This window comes from Danio rerio, chromosome 3, assembly GCF_049306965.1.
Source record: "Danio rerio strain Tuebingen ecotype United States chromosome 3, GRCz12tu, whole genome shotgun sequence".
Lineage (NCBI taxonomy): Eukaryota > Metazoa > Chordata > Actinopteri > Cypriniformes > Danionidae > Danio > Danio rerio.
The window spans coordinates 54,127,952-54,145,000 of record NC_133178.1 but is presented as its reverse complement, the minus strand read 5'-3'; the positions used below and the strand labels follow the sequence as shown (position 1 = coordinate 54,145,000).

At 35.9% G+C, this 17,049-nt stretch overlaps 1 protein-coding gene across 1 annotated transcript in view; it reads right to left on the bottom strand.

Annotated features, from left to right (window-relative positions):
- Nucleotides 1-17,049, bottom strand: part of ttyh2l (tweety homolog 2, like) — a 103,044-nt gene that overhangs the window by 22,490 nt on the left and 63,505 nt on the right. The window contains 3 exon segments of the mRNA NM_213256.1: nt 27-99; nt 3,869-3,964; nt 16,121-16,341. Of these exon segments, the coding sequence (NP_998421.1) occupies nt 27-99; nt 3,869-3,964; nt 16,121-16,341 (390 nt within the window).

Below are 17,049 nucleotides of genomic sequence, written 5' to 3'. Positions count from 1 at the left end.
AGTCATGTGGAAGCATGCTAACTTACCACAGCTGTGGCAGTGCCTGCTCCTAATGATGCCCAACTCATGATCAGGGTCAACATGCCACATACCATAATACTGAAATGAGAGGAATAAAAAGAGAAAGGAAATAACAGTGAGACATTTTTTTAAGAGATTTTACTTTTTTTTCCTCGATTGTTTGGAAAAAGTAAGATTTTTTTATATTTTTTTTTTAATAAAACCTCAACAAAAATGCTCAACAAAGCTGCAGGTTTTTAATTTAAAAGAATAAAGTAAAAATTGTTGTTGTGAAGTTACGATTTGACTTTTTAATCTGACAAAAGTCTTGTCGCCAATATTAGAACTTGACTTCTTATTGATCATTTGGAACAGAAGTGGCTTATAAGAAAGACAAAAGCTTCTAGATTATGTCTGTTTTACCAAAATAAAATATAATCATGTTTTATTTTTAATTATTTAATAAGGACAGTAAGGTCAGCTTAGACAAAAGTTTGCTTAGACAAGAGTCTTGTCACTTAACTGAAATAATGTACAATATAAAGGTATGGTGCAGCAGAAAAAAGAATTAATGATTCTTATGAGCTTGGAGGACTGCATCCATACATCTCTGCAATGACACAAATAAGTAATTAATAAAGTAATCTAGAATGTCAAAGAAAGCATTCTTCTGTGGATTCATCTTCAATGCCTGCTCCATTTTAGCCTAGACATTCTCAATAATGTTCATGTCTGGTGACTAGACGGGCAATTCCTGGAGCACCTTGACCTCTTTGCTTTCAGAACCATGGGTGTGAAGACTTAAGTAAGAGGAGAAGCGCTAGCCTGCTACAGTATTTGTTCTACCCTGTGGTGTATAATGTAATGGGCAACACAAATTTCTTGATACCACAGGCTGTTGATGTTGCCATTCATTCAGCAGATCTATCACATGTCCCCATATTGAATATTACCCCAAACCATGATTTTTTTCTTCACCAAACTCAGTGCTTAATTTGTGGATTGCGAGGTCCCAGAACAGACTGAGGTATCAGATCCGGCATGTTACCAGAGGATGTAGAGGTGCCGTGCACAAAACTAGGAGGGGGGGGGGGGGTAGCGGAGGAGTGTCGCAGACAGAAGTGAAGAGAGGGGGGATTTGTCGTGGAAGAAAGTGAAGAGGGTTAAGGAGTCGTGGAAGAAAGTGAGCGTGAACAGCGGACTGCGAAGGAGGGTGGTTGAGAAGGGGGATCAGTAAAATGAGGTGCCGGATCAGAATCCAGAGGTGCTAGATTCGGTTCCGGCACAAATTAAGCCTGACTGACTGACTTCTGTGAGAATCTTGGATTAATGGGGGTTCTAATAGGTCTTCTGCAGTAGTTGTGATGATAAAGATGCAGTTCAACAAAAGAGTCATTGGAAAAATCTACCTATGTTATTATTTGTTGTTCATACAACTGGGATCAATGACAATATATATATATATATATATATATATATATATATATATATATATATATATATATATATATATATATATATATATATATATATATATATATATATATATATATATATATATATATATATATATAACTTTTTTTTCCCCAACATTATCATGTTCTTAAATTAGAGAGGTATTAAGTAATTCAAGTTAATGATATACTGTGCTGCATCCATAAAATAATATTGCCAACAAGTCTTGTAAGAGAATATTCTTGTAGATCTGCATATTTCTATTAAACTTGAACACTTCCATTAAAACACCATTTATTACCTAACTTCGAAACAAGCAAATATCAACTAAGCTTGATTATATTAAATAAATCCAATGTTACTTAAAGGTGCCATAGAGTGCAATGATTTAACCGTCCTCTAATACCTACATAGTATGTAGGTATAAGGCTTAGAGAAGTTAAAAATACCCCAGAAATTGTTGTATATGCCTATTTATAACCACATATATTCTTATTTATACCCCTCAAAAAGCATGGTTTTGACCAAACTCCAAATGGTCAAAATATAATTGAGATGGAGTGAGATCTTAAGGCAACTAAGCCTGTTCCACAATTACTGCTCCTACGTTATGTGCTATGAATAAAATAAAGGCAAAATTGTAATTATACCCAACAGGAGGGATTAACAGAGATGTGTTTAGAATTGTATTTTGCAAGTTTAACTTGTAAGAGAAAGCAGACAAGAATTAATATCGAACTAGATGAGTTCAATGGCATTCTTTTAATATGACCTGAGTGTAGTAAGAGCTATGTGATATGACATGGTGCATAAACATGCATTAAACAGTTAAACACCGCAGTCTACATGTGATTGTTGCCTAATTACAAACATACTTAAAAAATTCCACAATATACATGTTAAACTATCATTCATTCATTTTCTTTTTGGTCCTTTTATTATATTTTAAATTAACAAAAGATAATACATTTATAATATATATATATATATATATATATATATATCCTGCATTTTGCATTCTGAGGACCTGTTAAGAGATGGAAGGGTGCTTGTTTCTAATTTCCTCTTCCTGACTCTCTTGTTTTCAAAATAAGAGTCCCACATAGACAGTATGTTTAACAAAATAATATAAAAAATAAATTTTGAATAATTGTAAAAATAAGAGAAAACATGATCATTGTTTTAACATCATTACAAAACACTGTGACCAATCAAAAGTAGGATGTGTCATACATTATTAATAATCTTAAGTGCAATCTAACAGCTGGTGTTCAGTTCCGATTGGCCTGTTTTTTTAACATGATTTTACACTTAAAATATTTACATGAGAAGTAGGAAACAATGGAGTTTGTGGCTTATGATAGGTCATTTCCATATACTGAATCCTTATTATTCAGCTATTACTAAGTATATACAGATTTTCATTCTATGGCACTTTAAGAGTCACCGATCGGCATAAAATAAAAAATAAAAATCACTCATAAATAAACATAGCATACATAAAACTCTAATTGAAAAGAGTCATTCAAAAGGATGCAAACCAGAGATCAAGCATGTGCCCATGTCAGTGATCACGTGAGTAAATAAGCAGTCAAAAAAGACAGTGATAAATGGCATAAACGGCTCCCTTGTGGTTCTGGAAAATGGAGCGAGATTTCCTCAAAACAGCCTCTCTCTCGTCTAAGGATGGTCTTAAAAGCACCAATAAAGCGGATTGGAAGCACGTAATAATTAGTTAAGGGCGAGCACATGCTCACGCTGGCAGAGAGATCAATAAGCATTAGAGGGGTAAGTGGGGATGGATCTAAAGGAGCTTCCAATAAGGCAAACGGGGGAGAGAGAGAGAGAGAAAGGGTTGAGATTAGAGGAAATGCAAGGCTCGCTGGCGACTGGCTAAACCACAACACTCAATGCACTCAGAGTCTCTTCGCTGAGGTTTGTTTATCTCAGAAGCTGTATTATTTTACAGTACATCCGTTAAGAATTTTAACTAGCACTGATTAAAAAAGTGACAGTTCACCAAAAAAAAATCTAATTTTCTCACCTTCAAGTGGTCCCAAACAATTAAAATTTATTTATTTATTTTTTGAACACACAAAGTCATTTTGAAGAAAAAAAGCTCCTAACATTATTCAAAGTACCTTATTTTGTTATCAACTGAAGAAACTGAAAAGGAAGAACGTTAATTTTTGGGTAAACTGTCCCTTTAAAAATGAGAAAGGAGTATATGCAAGATATAACAATAAAGTATTATGCACATAAAACATCAAGCACACTTCTAAATATATATTTGATTCTATCCCCACACTGACGTCAAATGGCTTCATGTTTACAAAAATGGGTCATGATTTTTCTTTTGCAATGGGAACACTCACAGCCGGATGTCTAAATCAAAGATATTTAAAGCACTTACACTGTGAGCAGCCATCGAGACTGCTTTGCCAATGCCAGACATGCTAGAAGGCAGATGACTAGGTCCAAAATCAACAGCAACAGGTACGTCAACCATCTGAAAGCAAGCAAATGTGAGAGCAGAGATATTTTATTCTTTGAACTCTCTTTGTCATGTTCAGTGATATGAAAACAGATGCTGTTTGACATGCAAAATCATGTTTTGTCATTCTTATTCAAAGTTTCACTTATTTTACGAATATATTGGGAGTCTAAGCAACTATTATTTATATCCGACACAAGGGGTGTACTACAGAAAGATCCTATCAAAGGGCTACAATGGAAAACGCTTTGTTTTTAAAAATGTATGATGTATTTTCTTGACCAATTAAGTATATTCACTTTTTTTTTTTGTCAAATAGAAAGAAAAAGTTTTTTTTTACAAAAAACTTTTATTACAATTATGCAATTGCATATTATATTAAAAAAACATTTATGAAATAATCCCATCCTACAACAACAAATTGTTTAAAATAAAGTTATTGTCTTCAACAGAACAAAGTACGGTTGGGCAATGTCGATCAATTTGGCCTTGTCAGATGTCTAATATGAAACATAGCGATGGGCAATGATATCGTCGTCATTAATTAATTCATAAAAAATAATTTTTTTGTAGACTACCGTTTCAACTATCTGACCCGCATGGTCCGCATGGTCTTTGTTTTACCCACAACAAAATCATAAATAAATAAAGATAAGTTACACACAATTTACCACCTGTCAATTACTTTCCATGGGACTGTATGTATGGCATGTATAGGCAGAGTGATCTGTGTTATTATAATGGCGTCGACAAACTTGGTTGGTAAAAAAGGTGCACAACCAACAGAAACGAACCAACAGAATCTGAGGTTTTCGTAAAAAATTACTACTAAGTGCAAGTGTGAAAGCGAAAGATTGAAGTTGTTTACTAATGGCGTGACATGTTACCTGATAGATTCAAAAGACCAAAGAGTCGTTAGATAGAAACAGGATTAAAAAACGTGATGTTTAACAACTACAGTGAGATGCGGCAAGCAGTTTATCCTTGATAAACTGTTCGACATGCACTGCTCTCTTGACTGCCTGGATCTCATACATTCTGCAGCTCATGCCTGTGTGTGTGTTTGTGTGTGTGGTCACATGATCTGCATTTTCAGTGCTATAGTGTGGTGGGAGGGCTCTTCAGAAATGCTAGATGAAACCCCAGTGTGTACGTGGATCATTTTCATTTTAAAATGCCATTTTAAAACTAAGACATATTAGTGTAAACAGAGCCTAAGTGTGTATTTTTTGTGAGCAGGTTGCTGCTGCAACGAAGGCAGGGTGGAGGATCGCAATGCTGACTCAGCATCATGATGTCTATCGGCCATCGGCGATGGATGATGGCATCGTCTATTAACCCAACCCAAGAACTAAGCAAGATCCTCAAGATCACTCAATAACTAAAATAGTTAAATCTATTTTTAAATGAGCTTTCAACATTATTTTTTTTAAAAATACAAACAACACCAACATGCGAGGAACCTTGTTTCGTTTAATTATACACAAAAACTACACCAAATAAACTGGAAAGAAAGAAAGAAATAAAAAGAAAGAAACTAAAACTAAATAACTAAAGCTAAAACCAATAAAAGGTTATTTTTTACATCTAATGATAATTGAGAATGAAGAATAAAGATGTTTAATGATAGTGTGACTCTTGAAGAACCCTGAATGTGTTACATTTTGATGGGAGAAAAAAAAGAAAGAAAAAACTTTCACTTTTCACTTGAAAGCGAAAGTGACCAATGTCTTATTTATTTATTTATTTTTAACGTGATGACAAAATGTAAAATGAGCCCATTTAAACAGAAGATATAATTTTGTGAAGTAGGATAATTCAGTTTAATTCAAAATAATCCCAAATCACTTGATAGTACAGACTTGCTTCTGTAATATAAATTTGAAAAAAAAAAATCATTTTATCTTATCCCAAAATTTCTTTAAAGGGCACCTATTTCACCCCCTTTTCTTTTGTGTCTCCAGAATGTGTCTTTAAAAGTTTCAACTTGAAACACCCAGATTATTTATTATACCTTTTTTTTTAAATATGGGATATACAAGCTGTTAGTACACTGTAGCTGCTTTTGTTATGTGTGCCTTTAATGCAAATAAGCTGGTTCTCCCCACCCACTGTTCCCACGTGCAAGTCAAAGCCATAGAGATTGCTCTGTATTGCTCTGATTAGTGTAAACTTCACGTAGATAAACAGCACAGTGACAGACAAGAATGAAGCAGATCTCGTTGACTACAGTAAAAACTTTCACTATTGTTGTTTGATATATTTGTTGTGGAGTTAATTCAAGCCTTTCTGCAATAAGTCACACACAATTTTGTTATAAAGTTTGCATGTGAGCACTCACACGGCAAATGTGACAGGATACACTTTAATAAACAATCCGGAAAACATCAGTTATGTTAATGTACAACATAAACCTGATTTAAGTCCACAAAAAACAGAATTGAAGCATCTTCTTTTATAGTTGTGTGGACACTATGAGCTGTGGGGATGAATTAAATAGAAATTAAAAGTAAAATTCATTCTTGAGGGGCAGATGATCGAAGAGAGCTGAACAGATCTTTTAATCCTAGTTGCTTTGTGCACATCCTGTCTACTTCTGAACATGACTATACGCGTTACTATGGGGTCATGTTAATACACATCTGTCAATTAATTTGGTGGGCAGGTAAATCGCACTCCTACATCACGTTTTGTTGGGCCTCAAAATGACAGGGATTTAGAATCCAGTTTAATGTCGAAAGAGACTTATTTTGTTTCTCTTACTCCAATATGACCATGGACACACCATATCGACACACACCTCTGTCTAAACAGCTTACAAAAGTTGATTTTTATCATAGGTGCTCTTTAATGTGCCTCTGATGGACCACAAACCTTAAGTTGCACAGGCTTATTTATTTCCAACAAAAAAGTTGTATGGGTCAAAATAATTATGAAAAAATCTGAATATTAGGTAAAAAAAAATGTCCCACAAAGACATTTTGTAATGTTTCTATTATAAAAATATCAAAAACATTTGTTTTATTAGCTACACATTTAATCTGCACAACTATAAAGCCAATTTTCTCAATATTTAGATTTTTTTTTTTAACCCTCAGATTCCGGATTAATAAAAATGACCTTTTATGCAGTGTGTAACACAGCTCAAAGGGAATGAAAACATCCAGCTGAGGTTTAAATCTAAAAATGAACTGTTTAAAATTATTGATACTTTAAAAAAAATAGTCAACTCAAAGTCAAATAAATCAATCGTGTTGGTTTGGATTTTTTGCCTGAACGTGTCGATGTCAATATGGTTCATCACTAACTATGTTGTGCCGAATCTGGTAAAACATGAACCCACCTTTCCCTTTCCCACAACAATACCACAGTATAGCTTACCTAGTGCTGTATTTGTTCCAGTCATTTTTCAGATTTTTGATACATTAACCTACACTGCAATGCAGGATTTGTTAGCTGTTTGCTATTAAAAGAAGGAGCAGCAGAGACTATTATGTATGGGACTTGGTCAGACTTTGATAGGGACTTTGTCAGTAACTGTTCCAGTTCATATGAACCATTTTTTTCTGCCTCCAGATAATAACATGTACAGTAAGTAAAATCGCTGCCTCGCTTTTTCTAGTTTGCAAAATATTAGTGTGTTGTAACTTGTAATCACACCGTATGGCTTGAAATTACTTATCCATTATAGATCAGTGCTTGTACTGTATCTCACAGGTTAAATCTATATGGGGCTATTCACATTGTGCATTCAAAACCACGTTAAAAACGTGCTTCTTTCTTTAACAATTTAAATGCGTCACTGAACTTGCAATTCTGGCCGTTTGTCTTTGCTATGGCCACCATCAGCTGTTCACATAAATGCATGGCGAAGTCAATTTTCAAAATAGTTCAACGTTTGCCACTGTGTGTGTTATTACTGAACGTGTGTTGTTGTTATTACTTGGTGTTAGGTTTAAGAGTAGAGTAATATTCTGCTGTTTAACTGCATTGCTTTATTGCACTCCTGTATTGGGCTCTCTAATACTACTATTTCGTAACCATGGTGAGCATTTCAGTCTCGCCCTGAACCCAGTCGATAACAATAGACTGGGTCGTTGAACCAATCAAAGCAGAATAGCCAAATGCAAAGGAGGAGAATCGCTTAACGAAACGATGAAGGAGTCGTTGGGATAATTAGATAAAAATTAATGCATATTATAAGAAAATGAAAGTGTTTTTTGAGCTTGCATGGATACAAACATTTTGTTGCAGATCCCCAAAAACAAAATATGAACTTTTATAATGTAAACCAAAAATCAATGGAAAGCTTATTTATTTATTCTGATGCAGATGGTGTATGAATCTCAATTTCGATTTTGTAGTCCATGGTCACATAATTTGTTTTAAATGTAGTTTTATTACTCAAACTAATTTGAAATTAATTGGACAAATATGATTGCATTTTTAAAATAACTCAACAGTGCCCTCTTTAAACCTCATCTTGTGTGATGTATGTGTGTGGGAGCATGCTTTCAGCAGGTCTCTAAGTATGACTTTTAAAAGTGGGTGTGTATGACACTCAAATTACTCTTCCTCCTTCTGTAATATGTTTCCCATCCATTCAGTAAATAATTGAACAGACCAAATAGACATAAGTATTTTATGAGCTACTGGTATGTGCGAACAGACAATCTGCCAAACAGGACCACACCGAGAATGTGTTAATTTTACAGCTTTGAGCTGCTGAACTCATTACACTTTAATCCTTTATTTATGAAATTACTTAATTGCTAGGTCAGTGTTTTCTAACAAATCTTAGCACCAACAAATTCAACAAAAACCTGTAAAAACAGTAGCTGCATGTCCGTTTTCAGTGCTGCACTACTTCATTGTGTACATAGTCTGTGGAATTCCTGGCAAACCACAATCCGATTAGTAATCCTTCACAATGAGGGCTCAAAAATGACCCTCTCTGTTTTTCTCTCAAGATGTATGAAAAAATATGGAGACAAAGATGTATAATGATTCAAGGGAAGGAGGCCAAAGGTTGTGCTATTAGATTTGCCTATGAGTAATGGAGGAAGAGAGGTTTGACGGTGGGTGCTCAATAGCACAGTCCTTTTGCTGCTTGAAACACTAGCTCCTTGTCAATATATGCACTGCCAGTTCATAACACGCAGGTCTACAATTTGAAATGTAATCTCCTTGGAGGACACGCAAATCAATTTAACAAGACTGATCAAAAAGGCCAACCTAGTCCACATCTGATCCAGTAGTTGTGCCCGTAATCATAAAGATGTAGGCCAGAATTAGCATGGTTAAAGAGATTGTTCACCTAAAAATTTAAATCATATCATCATTTACTCACCCTTGACGGTCTCTAACCATTTTGAAATTCAACAGAAAAAAAAATCTATTGAAGAATGTTGAAAAACCAGCATCCATAGATGGAAAAACAAATACTATGGAAAACAATGGTTAGTTATATTTATTTATTTAAAATAAAAAAATAAAAATAAAAAATTGGTGTAAACTATTTATTTAAAGCATTACCCCTTTCAAAACATCTTGATTCTGGCAAAAGTTGAAAAATGAGGAAAGCAGACTGAGCAACTATACTGAGGTATAAGGCTCAAGGTCTTAAAATGGAGTCATGTGTTTAGGGAGTTAGATAAAACCTTCACACAGTAAAAAAAAAAAAATAAATTAAAAAAAAATTAAAAAAAAAAATTGCATGCTTGAGATAAAGGACCAGCAGTTTCACCTGAGAGATGAGTTGGGCAAAAAGTTACAAGAGGTAGGTCACTTTGAGAAACAGGAGTTTCTGGAACATTCAGAGATATTTATGACCCACATTTACACTGGAAGTCTCTAGAGTAGGACCAAAAGCTTATCCTGCTCCTCAAACAGGGTCATATTTCAGGAGGACGGAAGCATAAAAAATAGAGTCACAGGTTTGAGGACAGGTAGTTTGATGGATAAAGTAACATGGTTGATAAGAAGGACTACAAGCTTAGAGTGGAAGCATAATATTGAATAAATTGTCACATTTTTGATGAGTAGGCTTCAAAAAGCCTCATCTTCAAAAGTGGGTCACTTGTGTCATTAGTAGTGTCACAGCTTTGACAGTAGTATGGTGATATGCTTAAAATAGGATTGCATGTTTGGGATTTAGGTTCATAATAAAATAAAATAATACAGTTTAAAAAATAAATCCAAAAAGTTATTAAAAAAAAAAGAAAATTATGTAGAGCCAGATTAGGGTTGCACATATCAGGTAAATATAAAAACATGTGGTTGCACATAATTGAAGAGTAGTGCTAAAACTGGAAGATTTGTGTTGACATGATTGAGGAGTAGGGACAGAAGCTTAAGAATAGAGTTGTGGAGTCGGGCAAAAACATAACAAGCAAAAACATATAGGGTACAAGTTTAGGTTTCAGTGTTAAAGATAGAAGAACAGAGTCACATTAGAAGAGAAGATGCAAACATATGAAAATACAATGTCACATTTGAGGAGTAAACCGTAAATATCACTGGTTTGAAGAGTTGACCAAGAAATTCCAAAATTAGGGTAACAGGTTTGAGATATATGACAGACCTGAAAAGCAGGGTTACATACAGGGATTGGACAATGAAACTGAAATATCTGATTTTAGACCACAATAATTCATTAGTATGTTGAAGGGCTTTTTTTTATGTTTTTTTTTTTAGGTCAATAGAGCATTGGTTGGTCTTGGGAATGACAGATACAAGCTCTGCCGAATCAGAGGGATTTCGAGCCATTCTTCTTGCAAAATATGTAATGTAATATATTTTTATTGCCCATTTATTGTGTATGGCCATACACCCGACGCGCTTCACAATCATGAGGGGGACTCTGCACAACACCACCAGTGTGCAGCATCCACATGGAGGATGCAACAGCAGCCACAGGACAACGGGGCCAGTGGGCTCACCACACACCAGCTATTGGTGGAGTGAAGAGACAGTGATAGAGCCAATTTGATAGATGGGGATGACTGGGAGGCCATGATCGTAAGGGCCGATTGAGAGACTTTGACCCAGAATAGTGACCAGGTTACTACGTGATTCTGGTGGAAGACAATGTTTCCTTACTCACTCCTCCAAAACACCCCAAAGTGGCTTAATAATATTTTGTTCTGGTGACTGTGCAGGCGACGGGAGATGTTCAACTTCTCATTCATGTTTATTAAAACACTCTGTCACCAGTCTTGCTTTATGCATTGGTGTATAATGATCATGATACAGGGCACTGCCTTCAGGATACAATGTTTGAACCATTGTGTGCACATGGTCCTCCAAAACTGTTTAGTAGTGCGTGGTAGTGATATGGCCATCTAGCACGAGTATTGAGCGTAGAGAATGCCATGGTATTGCAGCCCAAACCATTACTGATTCACCCCCATGCTTCACTCTGGGCATGCAACAGTCAGGGTGGTACGTGTCTTTGGAAATTCTCCACACTGTAACTCTCCAAGATGTGGAAAAAACAGTGAAAGACAATACATGTTTGACATTGTACATAGTCAAAGATTTTTGCTGATGGCACCATTGAAACCGACATTTGTCATTGGCACAAGTGACCAAAGTTTTTCTTTAGCAGCCAGGCCATGTGTATTGACTCTGTTGAGCTCCCAATGAGCAGTTTTGGTGGAAACAAGAATGCTGAGGTGCACATTTAATTATGCAGTGAGCTGGGCAGCTGTGGTTTTATGTTATTTTAATACAATCCAGGCTAGCACCCAGATATCCCTTTCAGACAGCTTCCTCTTGTGTCCACAGTTACTCCTGTTGGATGTGGTTTGTTCTTCTTGGTGGTGTGCTGACATTACTCTGTATACTCTGGTGGCTCTTGACATCACAAAGACTTGATGTCTTGGTTACAGATCCGCCAGCGAGATATGCACCAACAATGTTTTCGTCTTTTGAACTCTGATATGCCACTCATAATATTGTGTGCATTGAAATATTTTAAGTAAAACTGCTATAACTCTGCTAATTAAACCTCACCAAACCTAATCATCAACCACACTCTGCTTCTACTAGTGGAATTTGCAATCAATGAAGATTGGCCACCAGACCTGTTAAGGTTAGCCATGAAACCTCCAACACTAAATTAGCCAGTGTTGCAGTTTCATTGTCTAGACCCTGTATTTGACTGGTACAGCAAAAAAATAAAAAAAATAAAAAAATAAATAAAAATAAAAAAGACAAAAGATCACATGTTTGAGAAGTAGTATCAGAAGTTTAAAAAAAGGGTCAAATGTTTGAGCAGGCCCAGACATTTGAAAAACAGGTTCACTTGTTTAAGCAGTAGACACAAACGTTAAAAAAATCAGTTACAAAAGTTGAAAAACAGCCAAATGTTTTAACAGTATTGGGCTGTGTGATATGGGCAAAAGAAACATCACAAATTTCTTGAACAACTTTACGATTTCAACTTTAATCAAGATTTTGTAAAAGACAAATTTCAGAAGAAAAACAATTAGATCTTTATTAAAGACCTGTTACATCTCTAAAACAGAAATAAAATAAAATAAAAATCACCTAATAAAGCTGTGATGAATTGTCTCTAGAACATACCTATGACAAAACAAACTGTATAAAAAAATATTAAAAATAAAAAATAAGGCTCAGATGTCCTGCTAGACCAAATATCAGAAGTAGTTGCGTGTATGTTTACAGATTTGTGTTGTCATGCACAGATCAAAGACCTCTTTGTGGCGCTGCCATGAAATAAGCCATTCACACAAGGTGGCATTTGCTTACACAAGTCCATTATTTCCAATGGTGGCGCGTGGATTGGATGCACAAGTGCACCTAGATGAAACTCTTTTCAGACAAACTTTAAATTGAACTTTTCTGAATGCCGCACCATGAGTCACGTAACAAGAACTGACCAATCAGCTTCATTCTTTGTATGGAATATACACATTTCGGCAGACTTCAGACAAACACAAGACACCTGAACACTCAATTCTTTTTAATTTCTTTACATACATAAAACTTGTGTCGCAACTGCAGCAACGTTTTGTTAATTTAAAATCCTCTGAGAAAACGGTTGATGGACTAAGCAACAACAAAGAAGTGACAGCAAAGCATGTTACAAATGCTGAAGGTAGCTAAGTGCCTCACGCTTTCAGATGCAATACACTTATTTCAAGTGCCGCCATTTTCAAACACAAAAGCAAGGCTGCAGTGGGAAGAAACCCGGAGGTATAGGATCAGCACTGTAAACATTACAACAACATGCTGTGTACTACAAATCTCCATCTGTTGCCGCAATTTCAAAATGCAAATATGGTCATAACATCACTTTTGCAGATAACATCACTTTAATATCATTCAGTTAAGTTGAATTCAAACATTTAAAAGCATATTAGGCATAAAACAAAATCACAATCTCTTTAAGAGAAACACACTTAAGGACAAGTGTCCTCCAAGGCTTCAGTTCATGACACCAGGTCAACAAAATGGTGGCTTCTCTCCTTGCTTGAGCCTATGTAACAAGGTGAGCGATAAAACCAAGCAGTCCTCTGTAGAGCACCCTTGTCTTGTCTGTAATAGTGTTGTCCAGGTACTGAAGTTCTTACTTACTTTCTTAAACACTGCTGATGTGTCATAGTATTCACCAGTGCTCAACAGAAATGACTTTGATTGGCCATGAAGGTCATCTGTTCACCGCTTTTCACAAAATGCTAACACAGATCCACAAACACTGGATCATTTTAAAGCCGCAAAGATCAGTCGAGTCATGATCGGATCGCTCGCCTGTGTTTGCATTCGGTAAACAGTGGTGAAGTGCAGTGAACTGATGACCTTCATGGCCAATCACAGTCATTTCTGTTGAGCACTGGTGAACATTGGCTGTTTCTCAATATGCGTTCTTCAGCGGTCTTGCGTCCTCGTGTTCTCGTGAAACGTCATCATCAGCTGCCTAAGTTCAGTTCCAATACTCAAGACCGCAAGTACAAAGGACGCGTGAAACTTCCCGGATGTGATCTTGATATCGAGGACGCACTGATGCAGACTTGAGCACCGAACTCGCTCTGGAAGTCCCAAAAGTCATTGCGACTGGAGGTGGGAAGCGCTGCATTTTATTTAGATTTATTATTAAAGTTTAGAGATATCACTTATTTACCTCAGGAGTAAAAATAAAACGGTGAAAGTAAACATTAACATGAACATCTTAATAAAGGAATAAACACATTAAGAGTTGTTTGTTTGCTGAAATTCGTTTTTTATTAAAATCTGTTTTATTTATATTGTGCAGAGCATATTTATAATGTTTTTATGCAAAGTATATATTTTGAAGAGGGGAAAAACAATAAATCATTGTATGAGTGCTGTAATGTTTAAATAATTTCCATTTAAAACACGAGAAGGTCACATGACCATTAGGAAGAACGCAGCATCCCATTTCTCAAAGGACGCGTTCTCTGCCCTCGCGGTCTCCTGAGTTCGTTCTTCCGAGGACACCTGGCAAGACCGATCTCCACAAGAACGCAAGTCCGTTCTCTGTGTTCTTGGAATTGAGAAACAGCCATTACGTCATATCAGCGGTGTTGCGTTCATCAGTGCTTAAATGTTAGTGGGAAATTGACGGTTTTTATAAATTTCAGTAACAAAATTCAGTATCGTGACAGGACTAATGTTGTAAAAGAATCAGTTCATTAACTTGAGTTTAATAAATGGCATCTATAAAGCGTGTTTGGGATAGAAAACATTAGCTAACTAGTGCAATTTCCCTTAACTTAGCTGAAAATGAGGTCTGATATCCCTTTTTATTTTCACTTTCCATTCAGAACAGACTTTTGGGTTACTCGCAAGATGGTGAAATGATAAATTTGTGTTGATTTATCTAGGCTGATAAGATATACAGCTAGGTACGGAACATTCCTGTGTGACATTACCAAATGAACTTAATCCCATAGCAGAGATGTTGACTCTTATGGCACCAAGTCCTCTGGTGCTGAACTCATCATCCCTGTATACACAGGCTATTCAGTCTCCTGTTCTTTTTAGGTGCACAGCGTTATTATTGGTTCAAATACCATACTGCAGGAAAATCCTGCTGTTATGCAATTTAGAAATCACGTATGTCCAAATCACGATTTCAATACGATTTTAATTAATCATACAGCCCTTATCAGTAGGGTCACAAGCTTGACTGGTACAGCAAGATCTTTGAGAAACAGGGTCTTCTATTTACAGTATGAAGAGTAAGATAACCTTGGATAAAAATCACAGTTGCATGGTATTACAGTATTGTGATTACTGCTCTAAAATGTTATTTTTAAATGTCTGGGTATAAAACTAAAACAGTTTTCCCTTTTAAACACAGTATATTTTACTTTGAGAAACCTTTAAAATATTTTGGAACATTAAACATGTCAGGCTAAATGAATTATTGACTTCTGATGTCTTCTTTCATTTCAAAACAGATTTTTTTTTTACTATTTAAAACAGCATCTTTGGAAATATTTTCTGCTGAAGATACTGCTGTCCTAAAAAAAAAAAAAAAAAAAAAAAAATACAAAAATACAAAATCTTACACATACCTACGAATGGTATAGCAGAAAATTTTGACGGTTTTAAAACATTGACTTTTCGAAACCGCGGTATAACTTGAAAACGGTTAATGTTCCATGCCTAATGAGGAGTGCAAATCAGTACCATATGTTTAAGAAACAACACATAATTTTAAAAAATCTAAATAAATAGAGTGGTATGTTTGTAAAAGTTCAAGAAATCTTAAAAACTAAAGTTTTAGGAGTAGGACATCAGGAAGTGAAAAATAGGATATGTTTGAGGGGTAGGGCAAGAACTTTGAAAAAGAGGTCAATATATAAGAAGAATGAAAACATGGGTCACATTAAGTAGGGCCAAAAATTACATGCTTGTAGAGTAGAGTGAGGAGTAGAAAGATCAGAAACAAAACATAGTCACATATATAAGTGAAAGAGTGAAAGTTTGAAGACTAAAGTCACGTCTAAGGAGAAGATTATCCTGGAACACTGACATTTCTGACCTACATCTACACCACCAGGAACCCTCTCGTCTTTCCCCTCTGATAAGGCACAAGACATGTTGTTGAAAAACCCTGCAAGAGCACACAGTGAAGTAAATAAGCCATGTTTACTCCACTAGCTCTAGGCATCTCACCTGTAGTACTCTATGAATGCAGTCCTGTCTGCAATAGCTGCCAAATCCACTTGCACTTTCCTTGTGTCTGGCATGGCTGTCAGCTGCTGTATAACGTTGTCAGCCATCTGCTGCATGAAGCGCAGGGTCTGAGTGTAGTCTCCCCGTGGAGAAAATATTTCATCCAACCGCTCCAGATGCTCCTTCAGCCCAACCTGCATACTGCCCAATGAGTTTCCCACCTGCAAACAAAAACAATGTCAATTGCTAATCATCATTAGCAGGCTAATAGTGGCACTTTGGAGCACTGAAATGAATGACCATTAATTCTCACTGGGAGCCAGAGGCATGCAAAGGGGATTATATGATTCCTGAAGCAAACAACAGTGGAAAACAGTATGCGAGCAAAGTAGTGCCCTGATGACCTAATACTCTAGTCAAGATTCTAAAGTGTGCATCCAATGGCCACTTTGCTATCCCATGAGGCCACAAAGAGGATGTATGAATGGCAGTGAAATGATACAACTGATGCAAGAAGGTCATGTGATACTGACAACGTCTGTCCGAATTCCATTCATACTCTCCACATACGTACGATACAAAACATACTTCTCACAATGTTGCTTTAAATTCAAATGCAGTGTGTATTCGAGTAGTATGGGATTCGAATGCTATCTAGGGTCAACAGAACCAAACATATCATTGTGTAAAATTGTAACACATCAGTCACACCTGCATGTACCTTTCTAGTAATCCTATTTGGGCAATAATTGTTTCACAAGAGGAGGTCTATAAACGAAAAATCCCCAGCTACATAGTGGTGAGCGAATCAAGGCAAAGGGAGATTCTGCTTGACTAGTGTATTCTTCATTGAACTCCACTGTGTTATAAATGTAATTTTTTATGTTTTTATTGATATAAGTTCTAATTAAAAAAGTTATACTGCAATC